The following is a 22,100-nucleotide window of genomic DNA, read 5'->3' as shown; positions in this document are numbered from 1 at the left end:
AGCTCCTGTGTTCAAGTAATGTTGATACTCTTTTCTGTGGCCCAAACACCAGCCCCATGATTCATCACCTGGTACAGGAAACCCACAGCCAGGGAGAAGCTAAATCAGAGGGAAAGAAGCAGCTGCAAATTTGTCCATCCCCAGCAGAGCCTTGTCCTCAGAAAGGGCTGTATACATTTTCTCCATCTCCTAATCAACTTATTACTACCTTCTGAACAAAAAATATTCACTTTAAAGCAAAATGGAGCATCTTAAACAGTCTGTCATGTCCTCATAGGAATACTGCATTTCTGCTGCTGCTACTGTTCCACAAAATACATTGATGCCACCAGTCAATGCAATTTACACAAAGTCACCCTAATGATCTCAAAATCTTAAATTACAAGTGTTGAAATTCCAAAACAACTCTCTACAGTATGAATGATAACCACCAGACTGATATTGCTGCTCCCAGTAGCTGTTTACTAACTTGGTATTAAGGGACCACAGGGTATCCCCCCTCCCAGTTCCTCCTGTTAGTACTCAGCAATGATTACCATCTCTCTGCCAAGACATCTACAATTTGCAGCAGCGACCTCATTTTACAGACGACTCAAAACAGCAAAGAAACGAACACCACCAGCAACAGACTGCAGCACTTTTGAATCCTGTTACAAGTATCACTTAGAGCTTAGCATGCATTAACATTAACCAGCTCTTTGATAGCACTAACCTTGTTTCTGCTGTAGTAGTTGTAGCAACAAACAACTTGCCTGGACTTAAGCAAAATGACAACATTGTTCAAAACTGCCATCAAATGAGTTTTGATTGAATTTGCAGAGAGATATGAACAGCTCATTAATTATATTAATATCATAAATTCACCATATTAATTATTTTTTTTAAATATCTCAGAAAAAATTGTAACACTGGCCAGTGTAATGTTTAACTAGCTCTTAAGTATCACACAAGTACTGGCTTCTAAGCACTCTTTGGTTTATTTGAGAGTCTATATTTCAATTACAAATAGGCTACATTGCCTCTGAGTTATTACAGACATAAGTCGGTAAAATAAAAGTTCTTAGTCTATTTATCTAGGGATCAGCTATAGCCAAAGCAAAAATAATCTAATTACCTTCATACTGCTGATTTTCTTATTACACAGGGACAGACAAACAGTCCTAAGCTCACAACAGATTTTAACCAAAACTCATGTTTGTTACCATCAAAACAACACACTCTCTTCATGGTCATGAAAATCCTACTAGGAATCTGCTGCATCACTGCACTTCCCTGAATCACGTTTCCCAGTGAACAGAACTTTAAATTCCCCTGTTCAATTAGTCTCATTAATTGAAACAGAGTTACTGAAGACCTACGGGCATACTATAGGTGATGACAACTGCTAAACCAAAAGAAAAGGAAAAAAAATCAATATAAAAAAGCTTCTTGGAACTATGGGATGAAAAAACATCAGTGCTAGAGTATCTCCCCTGCAGTCTTGTTTGGTTCAAAGACAGCAGAGTAAGAGATGTTTCCATACTGAGCACAGCATTATGAACTGCCCATTATTTTCTGTCTACATTAGCCACCCCCTTTGTTAATAAAACCAAAATCAACTAAGCATCTTTGAAAATAAATCCTCCTGACTGCTATGGCTAAGGTGTACTGGTTTATAACATGCTTTATAGATCATTTATTCCTCTACTCAAATTGCTGATTAAATGTTCCTAGTAGGAAGTATCATTTTACACAGAACAATGGTGGTACACAAACCACACCGAGGGCATTTTTCCTCTTTTGTTAAGCTCTGCTTAAGATGACTTAGCCAGCCCAAAAAACCCTCAAAATTCCATTTGCTGTCCCTGTTTGTAACATTCAGTAATCTGGCAGCTCTCAGATGAAAATTAGCAGAATGTACATTTGGAAAGGAAAAATGCAGCCTCATAAGCGTTTAAGGCCAACTTATTGCATAGAATAATTAACAAAAATCAACTTTTCTGAGTTGAATTTAAAACTTCAGTTTATAATGCAATATTCAGATACTTTGACAGTAATAAGCACTATTTGCAAGACTTTCCAGAATAGAATAAAAAAACAAGTCTCTAACAACAAGACCAAGATTAGGTAAATCCACTTTGAGTGCTGGCAGACAGAGAAAGACTAAGGAGCCAATCTAATTAAATGCTGGGGTATTTTCCTTACCAGAACAATTCAAGCACATGGATAAGGGAAATGACAAGTTATCATACATCAGCTGTACAACAGCAACTGACTATGGGAGTATTCTTAATCCATTGTAATGTGAGTTAAAACACAATACCTTATATAACAATGACAGAATTTTAAACTAATCTGTTTCACTTCACATTTGCAAGAGAACACAAATTCAGAAACATATATCACAAATCAGTCTACGATGGTAACTTACTGACCTGAAATAACTAGTTACCAATTAAATGAAGCACCAAAGAATTGTATGAAATATGAAATATTAACTATGTAAAGCAGAAATGTCTGTCTCACTTTGCTTCACTCATCTTTTTAAATTCATGCTTCAGTAATTTTGTTTACTTATGATTATTCAAGTCCATAAAAAAGATTTCTTCAAATCTTCTCTACGGTGCAAGCAATTACTGCATAGGAATGTACAGTAAATATTCTGTATGTTCAAAATACCCCTGAGAAGTACAGACATATTAATATTATGTTGAATATAAGGAATAAACATTAAGCTCTAGAGTTTCACTTTTACATGAATTTTAATTTGCAAAGGCAGCCATGTTATTTTAACAGTCTTGTGTAAAGTACACACACAAAGTACATGAAACTATAATGAATGTAAACATTTAATTAGTTTTATGTAACAGTAACAGTGAAAAAAACTAAAATTCAGTCTTCATTTGCTTTAAAGAATAGGTGAATTATGATCAACTTAGAAATTGAGACAACCTATATGGAAACATATGCAATAACTGTATAAAGCTAGTATCTAATAATATCAAGCAGTATTTTTACTTTTCAAAGGTACAATCTGAATAAACCCTACATTATATGCTCTCAAACAAAAGAAGGAAAAAAGTTTGGAGTTCTTAAAGATGTCATTAGTAACAACAAGGGATTCAATCAAGCACAATGCTCTGGGCAGTTCTTTAAAGGTTCAGATCAGAAGTCAATGGTCCTTTACAGCTCTCCAGGATTGCAGCAGCCTGCTACCCTGTATTTCTCAACACAAGATTAACACTGACTCGGGAAGAGTGAGTAATTCACTATCATTCAATAGCACCATGTTCAAAGACTATTTGGTACCAAAATTTATCACTATCTGCAGAGAAAGAAACATCTAAATCACAGGTTAACCTCTATATCACATGTATGTGTGTGTATGCAATTTGACTTAGGAAATGTTGTTAAATCTTTAAATCACTGTGTCTGATGATAACAAATTGTTGATTATTGATATACTAAGTGTTGCTAGAAAATTATATAATTTAATTTTGTGATTTGTTATAATAATACTAATGAATGTCAAAGTGCTACTATATCCTGAAGTTACACAAGATCCATAATCACATGTTGAACCACTACACAGAAATCCCTACTCTTAATCCCTTTAGACATAAGCAGCTGACCAAGTGTGGGACTAAGTCTGGGATCCAGCTGCACCTAAGCTCCTCTCTGAGAAGAGGTTTAGAAAGCAAGGGACCCCACTCTGAACCTCATGACTCAACTGGAGAGCCTTCCTCATCCTTTTTCCCCAATGTCTGTGTATTTCACTCCAAACCACTCCTGACTCAATTTCCCCTATCTCTTTAGACATTATTTCTCCCAATTCCCTTGTAAATCACTCCAATGCAATTCCAACCTTTGTATATTCTTTCCACATAGCAAGTAACAGAGTGAATCTTGCCATTGAACTCTGTTAAGTTTCACTTTTACAGATTCACATGAAAATCAAGTCTCTAATATCTTTGACAGTGATCCTTCTCTCCTTCTGTGACAGCAACATAACAGTTTAAACTTTTGCTGTTTGGCTTTGCTGGCAGTGATAAAACAGCAGTGAAGTAAAATATTCTGATTTAAGTCAGAGCTGAGAACTGCAGAAAAGAAAAGAGATTTGAAAACTCTTCTGTGTCATGTCAATGACACACAATCATTTCAGATTAGCTGTATGCAAGTTTGGGGAAAAAGGGGAAGTTTGCTGATTTGTTTTTACTTTTAAGTACACAGTAACACTTGTTGAAGCATGTCATTATGTTAGTAACAAATAAAGTGTATATTGCAAGCTTTGCTAGTGTGAGATGCAGCCAGAAAACCCTTAGAAACAGTAATAAGTGAATAAGAGATTAAAAAAATTCATTTTTAAAAACAAATTTTCAGAGTGACCAATCTATTTAACTGACAACTTTCAGGAAATAATGAGGAACTGAAGTTCACTGTCAGTAGGCCATAAATAAAACAAATATTCTGAAATTTCTATCCTTTTTCTTATCATCTTCATCTCTACCATGTCACATCTACAGACAACTTTGAAGCAGGAATAATAATACATTTCCAATAAATCTCTTTGTCCTCTGTGACCCCAATGGAAAAGAAGGATACTGAATGCTCTTGTTTTTACACACTCATCACCTAAAACTAAGCTGCAGAATCCTCACAATTATAGTATCATCATATTATTAGAAGAATACTATATTATTATATAGCATACTGTGACACTAGTGATTATCACACTATTGCCTCAATCTATTTGGAATTAAAGACATTCTGGTAATTCGGGAAGGTGCTAAGTGTCCAAGTAGCCATCAGTAAGCAACAAACTCTCCTTTGATGGGGATCTTGTGTCCTAAACTTTTGCCTTATCAACATAGGAGATTAGTGCTTTAACAAAACCAATGAAATAACAAAAGGAGTAAAACTGCCTGTATCACATCATCTAGCACACACTCAGGCATTTTGAACAGTCAGTAAAAAGCACTTACCACACCAATTCCCTCAAAAGCAAATACTGCAGTCCCAAAGAACAGTGGGTATTTCTTCCAGCCAACCACATGAGGCAGTTTTCGAGGATCTAGTGTATCCTGAACAAAGCAAAACGATGCTATGTGAAGCATAGGTGTTCCTACAATTTTTCATTAATGTGTTATGCTGTAGGAAAGAAAACTCAGTATGTCTTGACAGTATACACAGTGTTATTTACAATCCCTGGTTTTCTTCCCAGAGCTATTCCTTTCACATATTTAGAGCCATCTTCCCACCCAAACACAGACACTTGCAGATATAATTATTCTAAGTTCGTATTATTGACACTAGAAATTTTCACATTTAAAGTATCACTGTGGTGTGTATGAATGAGCATCAACTAAAACAACAGGGGAAGCTCACACCTCAAGCTTCACCCTCTCCGAACTTTCCAACAGTGTTGCATTTTCTAATCTGCTTCATACTGCACAGATATTCTTCATAACCATAAGAAGCAATAAAATAAAATATTTTAATACAAACTGAGCTCCTGCAGCAAAATTAATTATTCTCTATCTCCTCTTATCTCTTCTATGTAACTTCTCATGTCTCCTTTCCCAGCAAGTACCTCTCACTGGAGTTTCTGCCTTCCTCTCCATCCTCTGATTACCCCTCATCTCTTAACAGTCATGTGAAATCTTTCTCAAACAATAATGGCACCCACCACTTATCACTACACCATGTGTGCAACAGTGTCTATTACCACTTTTTAAAAAACCTAAGAAAGAAAAATGTAGAGGTTTCTACACAATTTTTTTTCAATCATCAATTTCATTTGTTCCATTATGAAATGCCTCCAAACATGAAAAACAGCAGCAACCCAGAAGTGCAGCAACTGTTGAACTTCTCAGGATACAGAAGTCTGTAATATGTACTCTTAAAGGATAAATCTTACTTTTTTCCTGACTATATTGGAGAAACACCAGAAAGAAAGGTTGCTGTTGAAATTGTTTCTCTGTTGCAACAATAAGATTGACCACAGGTTAAAACCTTGCAAATTCTGTGGGCAACCCATAAAAATTTACATATTCTTCCACTCAAGGGCTCCAAGTTGTTACAATACCTATTTTTATTATCTAAAGTACAGCAATATTATCCTTTCTTTCAAAAGTACTATAAAAGTCCATGTTTAAAGCATATCTCAAATTTCAAGGCACATCCTTACGTTAAGATACCTCAATTAAATACAATTCTGCCTTCCTGAAATTGGCAGTAAGTATCTATCTATCAGAGACCAGCTGCCACATACAACAAATACAACTTGCCACACTGAAAAAAAAAATAAATAAACTTTTTTATACTCACTCTAGCAATATACTGGTAAATGATGGCAAGGCTGACAGCCATGGACACATTGGCAAGCAATGAAAGGAAGGACAGGCTCTTAAGGTCACGAATAAATACCAGGAGGATCATGAATGGCAGGAAATACAGCATGTATATTCGTAAATCAGTGCCCCTTTTCTCAGAAGAACTGTTGGTGGCACTGCCATTTATGGAGGCAGTCTTGTTTTCCAAGAATCCTTCATGGACCTGTAGAAAAAACCAAAATGTGTTAAACAGTGGTAGCGCTGAGTCTCCGTACATACAGAAGTGTTTTTCTATAGGGGAATTTGTCCCTCTGCTTTACATGCTGAGTGTCAGGCCTTTCAGGACCCCTGTACTCTCAGCACAGAGGGGAAGACAAGATGTTTTTAGCAAGCATTTCATCCTTCAGACAAATTATGAAATCATGATCTCAAAGATCTGAGCCTTTATATCCCACCACTGACTGAAGAGGAAAGCCAAGAGCAGTTTAGATCAGCTTTCTTTCAGAAAGGGAGAGTTTGATAAAATGAATGCAAGTGAGATAGAGCTAGGAATTAATATTAGTTTGAGTTTTCCTAAGGAGAGTAAGTGGGATAGATGACCCTCAGCTCGTGTGTACCTGAGTTCAGTTCCTAATAACCTTATGCCTTTTACATCCACATCACAGCAGCATACATGGCTTTATTTATTTGGACTATGAGACTTTCATAAGTTAGAGGACATTAGTTAGTAATTTGAATCCAAGTGTATGCAAACCAAGTCATTCAAATTGGCAAGTTTGCCAAAACTCAGACTTTACAAGTCTAGGAGAAAAAATAATTGACAATTCACTTTATTTCCATAGTTTCAAACAATCCATAAACTCAGGAACGCAGAAGTAACTTCAAATTCTTTTCTGTAACTAAAAGTACTTTTAATTATGAAAAAGGGAATGAGAAAAGATGCAATTATGTAAACACGCATCTTGCAGAAATTTCACTTTAAATTAAAATCAAGGACATCAGTCATTACAGAAAGTCATTACACTGAGGGTTAACACCTTGCTAGAATCTTCAGTGTCAGAAAACTAGGACAAAGAGTTAAATACATTTAAAGCTGAATTCCAGTGAATTCACACAGTTAAAGTAACTCCATTTTGCCAAGCAATACGTCAAACACTTAACCGAATTACCTCCCTAATAGCACATGAAGTAAAGCTCTCTGAAGAAGCTTCCTGCTTTCCCAGCATACGTAAAATAGAAATACAGAGCAAACACTTCAATAGCCTCGAACTTTAAGAATAGACTGGTGTTTACTTGCTTTGATTCATAGGTAGCCAGAGCTACTGTGCAAAAAAGGACACATAAAAGGGTTTTTCCAAGAATTACAGTGTGATTTGAGCATGTAAGTCCCACTGAAAATCTCAGCTACAATAAATATTTACCCTAATGTGTCTTCAATTTCTAGAAATGTCTGTAAGCTTGATAGGCAATTCAAAAAAATTCCTAAAAAGATAAGAGTAGGCACAATACAGTTCTGGTTCTAAAATATATATTTTAAACCACTAAAGTATAAACCAGCTTCTCAAATTTAGTTTCTAGCATTTAACCACTTCTGTTTTCACTTAAGACTTTCTATTTTTATACACAAACCCAAAAAAGAAAATATACTTTATTTTTTTTCCTATTAACATCACCACATTTCAACTAGACATATGGCTGGACAATGTAGTATAACAATACTCCGTATAATTCTATTCAAGATTAGGTCAACTGGGGTCAGCTACCCTAATGATGGATTTAAGATCAGATAACCCTCCCATAATGTGTTAAATAAAAGTGGACATTCAAAATAGCCTTTATTGCTATCTGCCTTTTATTTTCATAAAAATATGAGGAAAGCACAGAACACACTACAGCTGCACACAGACTCTCCACAGCCATCACGAGATGAACGAATATTGATGCAGAATTGGCAAAACACAGCCAACTAAATCCATCAGACTGTGACTGCCTGACCCTAGCTTCCCACCTCCCACCTACACATTCCAGGTATGAGTGATAATGCTACAGTAAACCACAACACTGTAGCCTGCTTTACAATAGTGTAGCATTGTTCTCCTTCTCTCCACACTCTTCTTTGCCCCAGTATTCACCAGAGGAAGGAAATGGAGGCCAAAGTGATTCTCAAAAATGTGTTGACTTGCAGGAGCCTGCATCAGATCCTGTTTCTTGAAATGCACTTTAAAGAAAGAAGAGAGGGCAAAGACATTCTAGCTGGGTGGGAAAAAGAAAAAAGATTACATTCCAAACCTGTTAAACATAGATAAATATTTTGTGTAATCCAGATTTGCAATCACAGCTGTCAAACTCAGCTATGAAAAGCACCAACCTTGTATATTTTTTAACCCAAGAGCTGCAATTCTAGGTCTGGAGTAAATGTCAGTTCCACAGAATTCAGTCTTCCTGCTGTCCCTTCCTCTCTTCCATACTGTCTCTCATTTGAGACACTTGTCAAGTCTCCTATCAACTACAGAAGACGCTGTATTCTCAAGCCTTCTCCATTACCCCATGCAAAAACCTCAGAGGATTATTCTGCTATAAGTCTTTAGATAAATAAAAAAAGAAAATTAGAGCTCTACATGAAACAGTCCTGTTTCCTGAAGTTTACCCTATGGAGAATTACAGCTTTGTATAGAGAAAAAATATGTTAAATGCTTAATTAGGGTCCACTTATCCCCTAATAAGTGCATAAAGTACATACACTTACTCCAGGCAGAGTATTTTAGAGATGAACTTGCCAACAGATTAAGAGGTTACTCTGAACTGTATCACTGTTATAGACAGCAGTGTTGTCTGGGTGAGGAGGAGGTTTCTGAAATTTATTCTTCACTAGCTATTACTTGTGTGCAGCAAAATGTTAAACCCATTACTTCAAAATTAATATTGCAATTTATTTTAAAAAAAAACAACTTTCTTAAAGTTTCAATTCAACTGTTGACTCTAAAGTTGGTTTCATTACATCCATTATGTTCAGCTTTTTGCATTACTAAAACACCTTGGCCTTGAATTTATGTACACATACCCACACATGCATATGCTGTGTAACTCATGTTTCAGACACAGTTATAATGATACAACAGCACAGGACAATTTATTCCCTTTTTTGAATATACACATTAAATCAATCTGATATCAATAAAGCAGCCTTAAGGTCAGTGAGGGCAGTACCACTGACAAGTTTAGGCAAGACCACAGGAAATAGCCATAACATAGAGGGGGATTTTGAGACATGACAGAATAGTGGTTCTGTACATTGATTCAGAAGAGGCCGACCAGAAAAGATCCAGCAAGTTATTCTTATGGGAGAGCTAAACAAACAGGCAACAGTGACTGACAGATGGAAGAAAGCTGAGTTGGAAAGTACAATGCAAAAATTATAAACAGTAAGGATCACTATTGTCTCTCAGTGGAGCAATTGGTTGTGGGAGATTTGATAGTAAAGAGCAGCAGAGAAAAACTCTAATAAAGATGAGATTATACCAATTTGTTCAGGTGCAGACTAACTTTACCATCACTCTGTAAGTGTTTTACTAGATTTTAAAAAAATAAATCAGATAACACTTAAAACTGTTTTAAGAAAGAACAAAATACAAAGCAGCATGAGGTTTTTTTTGTTCGTTTTGGTTTGTTTTTTGAACTCTTTCATATGCTGTTTAGCTCAGTGCAAGTTTACTGCTGATTGTGTTAGGGCAGACTGTGACTCACTGTCTGTCTAATGTAGTCTCCTAAATATTACTCTCAGATTCCCGTTCTGGACAACTATCACTTTCGACCTCTTGCTGCTCTCTGCTAGTCTATCACTGCACACAGCTGTCATGCCAGGGCAAGAAAAGCAAACATTCTATCTGTCTTTTTCCTAAACAAAGCAACATAATCTGACATATCATCAGAACATCAGACAATTTACACAAATCTTTTCACTTATCTATCCAATGGATCTGTTCTTGACAGATGCGTATGTAGACATTCTTCTGTGTATGTCATAAAGCCCAGTGAATACTGTTCAACTTCCCATCTGAACACACATTATCTACATTTTTTTCTGTGCTTATCATAACTGTATCTGGGAATTCCAGAAATACTTCCCTAAACCACATGAGGAAACATTTTATGGTTTTAAAAAGGGACATACACAGCCATTCAAGTCACTAGGCATAATGACTATGAAGGCTACTGATGTCCCCTGTCACAACATGACTTCACCAGAAGTCACTTCAGTTATTCAAGCATTAACTTACATGATGGTGTGTTGTCTGAAGCAGCTTTCTTCACAGAAGTGCTTCACCTCATATCTCATTTACACAATCCAAGCTTAGCATTCACCAACTTCATCTGTATCCATGAAGATCAAAACTTGGTTATCAGATTCCTGATGTCAGGCACCAGGAAAATGACTAATACACAACTAGTAACTGCAGAAAATTCAGTTCAACTGATGAACACACTCCTTAAAAGAACTACCTCAAAATCAAGAAATAATTCTATCTCTCTTCTGTCACACAGTCTATGGAACTTCTAACATCTAGTGGGATCTAAACAGCAGCCTCTGAGCTCATTGGTTCTTTCTAATTCCTTCTTCATTCAACTTGGAGCAACAACCAGTAAAACAGACAAGGCCAGATCTGGCACAAAACCAGTATGTTGTCAGGCAGATGATGACTATATTGTAACACTGTAACTTGGCATGAAAAGGCCAAATAAAGGTTTCACAGTTAATTTAATTCTGGAATTTCATTATTACTCAGTACTCAACTTTGCAATATTAACACTTCTATGTCTAAGTGGAGTTTCCTAAGTTTTGGGGTATTTTTTTCCCTTTTTACAAAAACAAAAGAAAAAAAAAACCACCAAAATTCCATTATTTAGCATCCCACTGATGGGTCATCTTCAAAGTGCTAAAGATCTAATAAAATGCTCCCACACAGCAAGAACAGGTTTTCATTTATTTTTAGCTTCATCAGCAAAAATTGAGAAAAGGACACTTTTCCAGATAACTAAGCAAATATTCACCAGCAAGTTGACAAATTATAAAACCCTTGGCTTAAGGTCTTCTATTGCTCCAGCAGGAAAAGCATGACATGAAAGGGGACCATGCTCTTATAGGTACAGATTCTTTTTTCTATCCCAGTGGATTCCTGCTCCAGTCTTGCTGCAGTCAACCTCCAGCTGTTAGTTCCAGTTTCACCATTCTCCTCCAGTTCCAGACACCTTCACCTGTAAGCCCCTTACTTGCATGCTGCCAGACTTAACCAGAACTCTCGCCAGCAACCTGTGTTTCTTCAATGCCCCAGGAAAACACTCCTTAGGTAAAGCTTCATTTGAAATTTGATATAACTGGAAATAGGGTCTTGTAGCACAAACTGTCTGGAAAGCGTTAATGTTATGCAGTCAATATTGTAATAAACCCACAAACACTAATTAGAAAAGATTTAGCACCAGAATCTATATACATTAATGAGAAGTATTTATCAAACATTTTGCAGAATTCAATAGATTAAATAAATATTTAGACTCACATGCACTAGTGTGTGCCTAACTAAATATTCACTTCAGATTAATCTGGACTCATGAATATTTAATTCATGCACCAGAACCACGGTAAAGTTCTTTGCCTTATCTTAGTTATCTGAAACAGTAAATAAAGGAAAGCAAGAGACTGGTAAATTTGGATTGGTACTACCTTTTAACTAAGAATATCAAAGAAAAGATCTCAGCAGAAGCTCCTACTGGTTCCAGTGGCCTGAATTTGCACACATCAACACACAAACATCATCAGAAGAGTAAGGAACATAGTACAGAGGTATTGGTCAGAGAGCGGTATCAGTAACATTATTACTGTGTTCCTCCTTTACCTTAGTTCCCCAGCCCGTTTCCTCTATTCACCTGCCTCATCCTTCCAATACGGCAAACGATTAGAGTCAACGCAGTAACAATTTGTGTTCTTTGGTGCCCTCTATGGGACAGATTTCTGCAACATGAAGTTGCCAGGAAGAAAACATCCTTCTCCCTCCCAGAGGGAAGAGCACAAGGCAATATGAATCAAACAGAGTGGGAAGTGGGACTTCTGAATTGCTGAGGACTTCTGTTCGTCCACAGGGTACATGTCTGGGGTCTCTGCAGCCACTGCTTTTGCAAAGGTTGCTTTTCTGTAAGATCTTTCTACCCATTTTCAAGTAAGCAGCAACTGAATTCCTGTCAATGTTCTCTTTTCCTCAAAAATCTACAAAAGCTGAAGTCAGTAAGTGTTCAGTCCTCCTTTTGCTTAAGGTCAAAACACATATACAAGTGGTTCATCAGATATGTATCTGATAGGAAGGCTTTCAATTCCAGCTTGCATTACAAAGGATGTAATAAAAATCCCAGCAGAAGGACATCAGATTTTTAGGTATTGAAAGATTGTGGCAGTGGGACTGTAATCTTTAAATTTGGTTGTTTTTTTTCTCTCCCAAGACACAAACTACAGAGTATTCAGCTGCCAAATACACAAATTCGTCTCATCTTCACAGGGTCTTCATCTATATAACTTGGAACACTTTTTGAACACAATTATAAATACTCAAGTATAAGAGGAGGAAAAGAGCCATACTATCTTCTATGTACTAACTGCCCAAGGGGACACTCTTCTTCCTCATTAAAGTAAGTTAAGCTATGCCAAACACCTTTTTTATACCTTTTGGGTAGAATAAGAGTCCATACATAAGATTAATTCTCAGTAGCCTGCCATACTTTATTCCTCACCAACCTCACTAATTAGAGCAGGACACGTTTAGATACAGGCTCAAATTCATCCTCATTAGCTTTATGTCAAGTAACTAACCATAAACTTTTGAGCAGAAAAACAGCAGAGTACAGTGGTGGAGTCCTGGCATCTTAATTAGGCCAAGCAGGAGAGTGCACAAGCTTGTAGCACCAGGGCCTCCTCCTATCTGAGCAGCCAACCTGTGCTAGCTGATGTCCCGTGGGCCACCAGCTCAAAAGCACACCCTGCTGACTGCAACTCCAAGTGTGCAAAGAGAAAGGACCAGCAAATAGCAGGGACCCTGTCAACAGAAAAATCTCAATGAGAAAAAGAAGAGCTTAGAAGGGCTGGAGAATGAAACACAAAAAAACATGAAGAAAAGCAGGAGAACCTGCTATGAAAGAGACAGGCAAAGGTCTGTTTCCTTTTGTCAGTGATGGATAGTTGTGAGGGAAAAAATGGATAGTTATGTTTTATTGAAAGGTTTAGGGGTTGCTTGGGAGATGTACAGGCATTTGTGGTTGTGGTGATGCATTTGCAATTTTTAATTGACTTCATTGTTCTGGTTTGAGGGGGCACAGGCTAATTTCATGGTATCAATATGAGGACTAAAAAAGGGCATTGTTCAGAACCCTGATGGATCCAAGGGGGCAGAACAGAGAGGGGTCAGTATTCCTTATTTCCTGTCATACCCTATAAAAGCCAACACAGGAAAGTCAGCCACTGCTTTCCTTCCTCCCTTCCCTTGTCCAACATTTAGGAGAGAGGCTCTTGACCTTCAGCTCACCATGTGCTCTGCAGAGTCCAACTCCAGTGGGTGCTGGGAAGGGCCCTGGCCCTTCTTCCCGGGTCAGCTTTGCCACGAGGGACTTTCAGACACTTATATCAGTGACCACTGAAAGAAGGCTTTGTAAATATTTGTATATATTTCATTATTACCTCACATGCTACAATCCCTCCCCTCTTCTATTAAATCTGTTCTAGTTTTTCAACCTTTAAGCCTCTTTCTTACTCCTTTTTTATCTTCCCCTGGGAGGTTGGGGGGGGAGTAACAGAGAGCAATTCAGTCCTCTGTGTTTTGGTTCACCCTGACCACTAAACAGAGACTTTCATAAATATGCCATGACTTTTAGACATGCATAAATAAATCAACTTGCATAAATGCTTCACATTATTTTTCTAATAATTAATATATGTGTTGAGAACTGTTAAAAATCAATCCAGTAAGGAAAAATCAAGGATTCCATAGGTAAGCAGAAATCATCTGTACAGACAACAATGAGAAGAATTGTCTAGAATGCAGCTCTGCAATAAAGGATCGAGAGATCACAGTGGATCACAAATCAGTTGTGAGTCATGCTCCTGCAAAATAACCATTATACTGAAGTGTCAAGTCTGGAATTTCATCTGTAAGACCCATGAAATAACCTTTCAGCTCTACTAGTTACAAGCAAAACTTCAACTACGGTAGCATAACCAACTTCAGGGTTAAAACATTTAAAAAAAAAAAAAGCTGTGACTAATTGCAGAGCATTCACAGAAAAGCAAGAAGTAGGAGATTCTATCATGTCTATGATTCTATCATCTATTAGAGGGGAGCTATAACAATACTGGAGAATATAAAAGGTACTCAAACAGAAAAGAACAATTAGTTATAGCTAGAGTTTGAAATAAATTACTTTAAAAAATTATAAGAAATCTTAAGCTTCCACAAAGAAGCCACTGTCTAACATATAAGAAAGCACTGGAACTGACTATTGAGGAGGCTGTGGACATTTCAATGTCAGGCATCTTTAAGAACAAAAATCAGGGCTGGTTTAGATACAACAGATTCTGTGGCAGATTAGATCATTTGAGAAAGGAAAGAGACTAAACAAGAACCTAAGAAAGATTTCAGTGACGTTACAAGGGAAAAAGAAGACAGAAGAAGGCCTGGGGAAAAAAACACAAAAAAACAAAACAAAAAACCAACCAAAAACCAAAGAAAAGGGACAACTGGTTCCTAGACTACTTTTAGCCTTATTTTCTATCACTTCCACAACTAATTATTAAATTCAACAAACAAATCAGAGGGCAATGAAGCCACAAACACTTGCACAAGATCTGAATTCTTTCAGTTCACTTTACACACTGCTCCTTTTTTATTAAAAGGTCTTTTGTGGCAACCATTCTGTGCATCTCCCAACTTCACATTTTACAAGTAGTCCTGCTGGACTTTATAAGGATAGGAAATAAAACTGAGGAAAAAAAATCTAAAACTATAACTGTTTCCATACAGCAACATTACTCACTTGTTTCACATTTTCTGCCAAGAACACAAAATAAACACTACAAAATCCCAGCTGTGTTATCACTAGAAAGAAGTCCACAATACACCTGAAGAAGAAAAAACAAACATGCATTACACTTAGGATCCAAACAATTAACCATTTCTACCTAATATGCAATTACTGCTCTTCTTACAGTGATCAAACTAGATTCAAATGCTACATTAAGCTCCCAAGCGCTGCAGTGCAGGTTCCTCCTATGGTACAATGGTTTTGTATGTTTGTTTTTTAAAGTAACATTGCAAATTTTTTTGGAAAAAAAAAATAGAAGGTACTCAGGTATTTTAAAATGTCATAAAATGAAATTAACAATGTAGTAGAAATATAAGCAACAGACACACATATTCAGTGCACATATCATTTTTGCTGGAGTTTGTTAGCCCCTGACAGCAGTTTTCCACCAGGATGAGAATTTAAATGTCTCATATGGTCTGAGTTCTGTAAGTTTCAGCAATTCAAGGTAACAAACATTTCACATCTTACTAAGTGGGTCTCTACCAACTTATCTAAATACACATTCAGACATTCTATTGCATTGAAAAAACACTCTAAACTATGGTCAGATTGTTTTTTGGAAAATGTTGTACACAATGGTGGCCTGAAGACATGCAGTAATGAAACTGCTAGATTCAGGCATACAGCAGAGATCTGCCTCAGAGAGGATCTCTTGCAGTCATGTCCCTGGGACAGCCTGGTCTAGTGTGAGGTGTCCCTGCTCATGGCATGGAGGTTGGAATCTGATGATCTTTAAGATCCCCTCCAACCTTAACCATCCTGTGATTCTATGAAATCAAACTGCCATTTGTGGCTTGTAACTCTGGTGCAATGCAGAATTGTCATTAGTATTTCAACACAAACCAATTTTCCCTCTCATTGAGCTCTAGCCCAGTCCTATGAAGTCATCAAAAAAGACCTTCAAAGACTAGCTCACCTTTTTCTTACGTGAAGCAAAGTGATAGCCAAAACACATGATGCAATATGCAGCATCCTTGAAAATAACAGGACCAAAAAAAATTCTTCCTGAAGTGACAAAAGGACCCCCAACACTAAGGTTGAAAGACATATCTGGATTTTTGAGTTTCACTACTGTGTAGTGATACCATATGCTCCATAAGTAGCTTTACAGCAACAAACAGCAAATTAAAACTATTAGCTGGCAGCAGAATACAAATAAGACTGAAGAAAATTATTTCAAGCACAGAGAGCACATTCTTAAAGCAGGTAACATCTTAGTAAAGAGGAAATCTCTTAACCATTCCAAGTGCAGCCACTAATTTTTAATAACAAAGTTTTAAAATTAAATTCTAATGCAAATTTACCTTCCCCAAGAAGCTCGTTTCTGAAGGGCAGTCAGGGGTCCCACTTCCATGGCACAACTAACTGTGTCACTGTACCCCAGTGAGGATTTTTTCATCCTGAAATTAAAGAGTGAAGAAACTATGAGGGCCTAGATTCCTACCTTTAGAACACTTTTGGCCTCCCAGTATTATAACAGTAAGTGGCATCATCCTGCAGCTATTGAATTTCAGAGGTACAGTTTGGGTTTCTTTCCTGCAAGAAGTGCTATTCAGCACCCAACAAGCATGTGAACCACAGTGCTGCTTCCCCCTAGTTCAACAGTACTAAATCAGTGTCTTACAGAACAACTTTCTTGACAAAGTAAACCAAAACCAGATGCTTATAATATTGGCTTAAGAAATTCACCTCAAACCTAAAAGTCACAAAGAACTCCAAGAGGATTCAAAAGATTTTTCTGGACAAGCAGGCAATTCCAAATGTTTCAGTGATCTTAGTTTAATGTACATCTTCAAAGACTACTCCCAACTACAGAGAAAAAAAAGCAAAGAATTTAGGGATTACAGGATTCCTGTAATGGCAAGCACAGAGTCTTGCATCGGGGGAAGAACAACCCCATGGACCAGTACAGGTTGAGGGCTGACCTGCTGGAGAGCGTGTAGGAGAAAGGGACCTGGGGGGATGACCATGAGCCAGCAATGTGCCCATGTAGCCAAGAAGGCCAATGGCATCCTGGGGTGCATTAGAAAGGGTGTGGTTACTAGATCAAGGGAGGTTCTCCTCCCCCTCTATTCTGCCTTGGTGAGGCCGCATCTGGAATATTGTGTCCAGTTCTGGGCCCCTCAGTTCCAGAAGGACAGGGAACTGCTTGAAAGAGTCCAAGGCAGAGCCACAAAGATGATGAAGGGAGTGGAACATCTCCCTGATGAGGAAAGGCTGAGGGAGCTGGGTCTTTTTAGCTTGGAGAAGAGGAGAATGAGGGGCGACCTCATCAATGTTTACAAATATGTTAAGGGTGAGTGTCAGGAGGATGGAGCCAGGCTTTTTTCAGTGATGTCCAGTGATAGGACAAGGGGCAATGGGTGCAAACTGGAGCATAGGAGGTTCCATGTAAACATCAGAAAAAACTTCTTTACTGTGAAAGTGACAGAGCCCTGGGACAGGCTGCCCAGAGAGGCTGTGGAGTCTCCTTCTCTGGAGACATTCAAACCCCGCCTGGACAAGTTCCTGTGTGATGTGCTCTGGGTGACCCTGCCTGGCAGGGGGGTTGGACTAGATGATCTTTCGAGGTCCCTTCCAACCCCTAAGATTCGGTGATTCTGTGATCCCTTCACAGTACAGTATTACATTAAACATGTAAGATAGCTTTTCCAGCTATAGGGACATGAATAGCTTTGTGTTTCTATTGACTTCAAAAACTTTGCTGTACTTTTCTAATTCAATATCCTCCCACTGACTTTAACACCTGACAGTAAGATAACAATGTTTTATAAAAGTCATTATTAATCAAAATACCTCATCAGTCAAATTTGAATAACTGCTTCCCCCCAGTATTGTGCATCTCACTTGGAGGAGTATCTAGTGTTGCTAGTGCTCACTAGCATCATTTTAACACATTCCTTCAGCACTACAATTTCAAAGAATCAAGTTGTCACAATCCATGTAAGAGAGCTCACTTCTAATCATAAAAGACATTAACAGCAATTCTTAGTTTGTCTTTTATTCCTATAAACTACTTATAAACTTACTATTTATAAACTGGACACTTTTCAAAGCTATGAAGATTTAGAATCTATTTAGAAAGCTATGAAGACGGAGTAATGGACTGAAGCTAAGCAATTAAAACTGCAATGCGAAAGACCTGATTACTTGGCAGCAAAGGCAGGGAGGGACCAGGATACTGGGCAACACAAGTTAAACCAACTTCATTTTGTGTATGAGCAAGGAACAATCAATTTTTTCAATGCATTAAAGCAGTGTTGCACAAAACATAGCTATCACTTATAGTTACATGGTAAGAATTCAGTGCAAGACACCTTGACATCAGGACATTCTGTAGGCCAAAAAGCAGAAATAGAAGAAAAAAATAATACTCAAACTCAGCAATAGAATAAGTAGCTCCACATTTACCTCTGACATAAACAGTGGCTGCAACGTACCAAGGTGTGCATACAATGAACAGATATAACGCCAATGAACACAAGGCTGACTGGTCCAATCTGGCATGGGAAAAAAAGAGGGAGAACATGGGAGATAAACAGAAATTTTCATTAAAATATGCAGGGAGAAAATCTTTAGATGCACAAATTTATCATAGTAAATAAATTATTAAAAATTTTATGCATCTAGATTTTTTTTTCCCGCCTCTCAAAGGAGGATCTGTTTTATGGCATTCCTTACTTTTAGTTCACTACATGATAAAAAAGCTACTCAGGGGCAATCAAGCCATAGATGGGTGTGCACAACTTCACTTCTCTAACAGCTTCATTTTTACCTAAAAAATTTGTCAGGAGGGAGACTGCAGTTACTGCACAATTCTAAACAGTGTTTTGAACCACTTTAATGTGAGAATAACAATAAAAGTTTATTTCCCTTACATTAGTAGGCTTGATGATGTGCAGCATAAAAAAAAAAGAACACAACTGATAACTTCTACTATTACAAGTTACATATAATTTTCAAATTAAATAATTTATTTCAGAGTTGAAGTGTAACCAAATGTTTTCACAGAAGGCAACTGCTTTTACATGGAACTTTCATTCCTAAACTGAACATCCTCTATTAAGGAATTACAGGAGCATTTATTCGTAAGATGAAAATTTCACATGGTTAAATTTAGCCTGTCTTAGGAAATGCAATGGTTACTCGATATAAACAAGCTGTGCTATACTCTGCTTCTCCACAAACACAAGATTGATTTAACAAGTTGACACTGCATCCTTGGACCTAAAATCTGGCTGCAGAGAAGCCTGGACAAAGACAAGACAACCTCATAATAACAATTCCCATGAGACATCATAGCAGTCTGAGTGAATGAAAATCTCTTTTTCTGATAAAGTTTGTTTTCACCAGAAAATCACTTTTGCTAAGCAAGAATACAACACATCCTATTAAGTCTTCATGGTGAAACAGTAACTTTTAAAAATATAATTTAAAAAACCTCAAATCTTCTATACTAACTTCACCAGACTAAAGAGGAAAAATAGAACATAACTGTTGAAGTTGGTAGTGACACAGAAAAGGGATTTTAGTTTTTCAGGCTCAGACACATACCTGTAGATCTTTGAGATAACTTTTATAATCTATACAAAATAACGAAATTCTTACCACGATGCCAGCATTTTTTATTGCAAGTGGAAGACCAAGAAGCCCAGTTCCAATGTTTCCCTTGAGGAGGTGTGTAAGTGTTTGTGCAAACCTGAGGACAGAAATATTAAGTCACATTAGAAGTACACTGACATTGGTAGGGGCGGGGGAAAGAAAGTAAAAATATCAAAACCACACCCTCTGTCATGTATTAACAAAGGGATAAATTGTGAGCTTCAGTTACTTTAAGGTGGTTCAACTACTTTAATGTCAGAACATTCAAAAAATATTAAACTTTACTTGAGTTTCCTCAACTAGAACATATACTTCTGATCTTCAATTCTTTCCTCCAGCTTGTGAAAGGTGATTTCCATGCAATTTTATTTTCTTTTTGCCTCAGAGTCTTAATTACCAAGTATCATCAGTGCTATTTTAGAATTATTAACATTCAAAACAATTACCAGCTGCAAATCACAAATCTGACAGCCAAAGCTTTATCAAAAGAAAAAAACATTTTCAAGTTCTTTTAATTAAATTTTAACAGATTATTCCCAAAGTCTGATTTATTTTTTTTTTTAATGAATATATCAAACAAAAACTTCTCTAAACAGTGCTTGGGTTTTGAGTGACCCAATCACTTTACAAATGGTCACCTTAGAATATTTTATAGGCAGTACTTTGCTCACTTCCAAAGAACAGAGACCCTACTCAAAATGGGCTGCTTTTTGGCTGGACTATGCTGGACTATATATCCTGATATATAACCACAAAAGTTCAGTAAGAAGCAACAAATTCTAACAAGCTGCCACTGAAGAGCGATACATACGTGATGCCACCTTCGTTATCAAGCTGGTAGTGCTTCTCAACTGGCAGGAAATTATCTTCATGCTCTTCATCTGAGATGCCATCTAAATTTTGTTCATCAATTAAAGGCTTCATTACTTCCATGTCTGGACAACAGACATGCATTAGCATTAGAAACAAACTTGCAGTTTAGAAATAAAACATGATTTAAACTTCCTGTGCCATGAGGTTTATGTGTGTTCCTCACTGTAAAGCTGATGTAGGCAGATAAGATACACACACAGCAGATTTGCACAAGAAATTCTCTTTAAAGTGGCACACAATCCCAATTATCATCATCATTATGGCCAAACACTGCTGCTTTTCATTAGGAAAAACAACTCTTAATCATCAAAATGTTGATGGTTTAGATCATTTTGCAAGCTAATGCAACATAAAGAAAACCAGAAAAGTCATCCATTGCTACAAAAACACAGGATTCATCTTACACACCATCAGCTACTGCAAAAATAAGCATTTTGTCTACTATTGCCAGTGGAGAGCAAGGGCACTCACCAGAGTCATCTCATCCTAAAATGGATAGGTAAAACAGGTACCACAGAAGATGTCTCCAGTCACTCGTGAGAGAACCAAGATAAAGAAACTATGCTGCACACTTAGAAAGCTGCAATGTCAGCTTCAAAGTTGCCTAAACTGCCACCACAGTCAACAAATGCAGTTCCACCATCCAGCTAAATCACTTCAGGGAGCAACAGTCAGCAGGGAACAGAACTGCACTGCAGGAGCAACTAATAACTTACACCAGATTAATGTTGATTACATTATAACCATTCTTAAACTACTAGAGTTGAGTGAAACAAATCCTGCCAAGAGCAAAATGATAATTTACCTTACACTTGCCTACCACAGCATCCATTCATAAAATGTGTGGTATGTCACAACTTCCATCATTTTCACCAAAAGAAATCCCTGTGATTGTCACATTTTTTATTAAAAAAAAATAAATCACTGAGTATTTCCAAGTGCGGAAGAGCACACCTTGCAGAATTATCACTATTTAAAGAACTCTGAAAACACTGAAGAACAACAGAAAAGACATTGGCTGCATTAAAACATGCTTCACTATTCAGGAAGCAAAAATATTTCAAAGACTGAGTGAACATTAAATACCAGGACCATATTAAGCTTATTTATTTTGTAAGAAAAATATACATGCTAACTGAGTATCTGTGAAGTCCATAACACCAGTGAGATTGTAGAAGCATTTAAAAGAAGGTA

General features: G+C 37.1%; 1 protein-coding gene across 1 annotated transcript in view; it reads right to left on the bottom strand.

The window, feature by feature from the left end:
- Positions 1-20,966, bottom strand: part of SLC36A4 (solute carrier family 36 (proton/amino acid symporter), member 4) — a 94,131-nt gene extending 73,165 nt beyond the window's left edge. The window contains exons 1-7 of the mRNA XM_010001484.1: positions 20,845-20,966; positions 20,040-20,130; positions 18,843-18,931; positions 16,736-16,831; positions 15,381-15,465; positions 6,307-6,534; positions 4,962-5,060 (exon numbers count right to left, since the gene is read on the bottom strand). Of these exons, the coding sequence (XP_009999786.1) occupies positions 4,962-5,060; positions 6,307-6,534; positions 15,381-15,465; positions 16,736-16,831; positions 18,843-18,931; positions 20,040-20,130; positions 20,845-20,966 (810 nt within the window). The remainder of the gene's footprint in view (positions 1-4,961; positions 5,061-6,306; positions 6,535-15,380; positions 15,466-16,735; positions 16,832-18,842; positions 18,932-20,039; positions 20,131-20,844) is intronic.
- Positions 20,967-22,100: the final 1,134 nt, after the last annotated feature.

Source organism: Chaetura pelagica, unplaced genomic scaffold (assembly GCF_000747805.2).
Source record: "Chaetura pelagica isolate M959 unplaced genomic scaffold, ChaPel_1.0 scaffold647, whole genome shotgun sequence".
Taxonomy (NCBI): Eukaryota; Metazoa; Chordata; class Aves; order Apodiformes; family Apodidae; genus Chaetura; species Chaetura pelagica.
The sequence above is the reverse complement of the archived record's forward strand: the minus strand, read 5'-3'. Positions and strand labels throughout refer to the sequence as shown.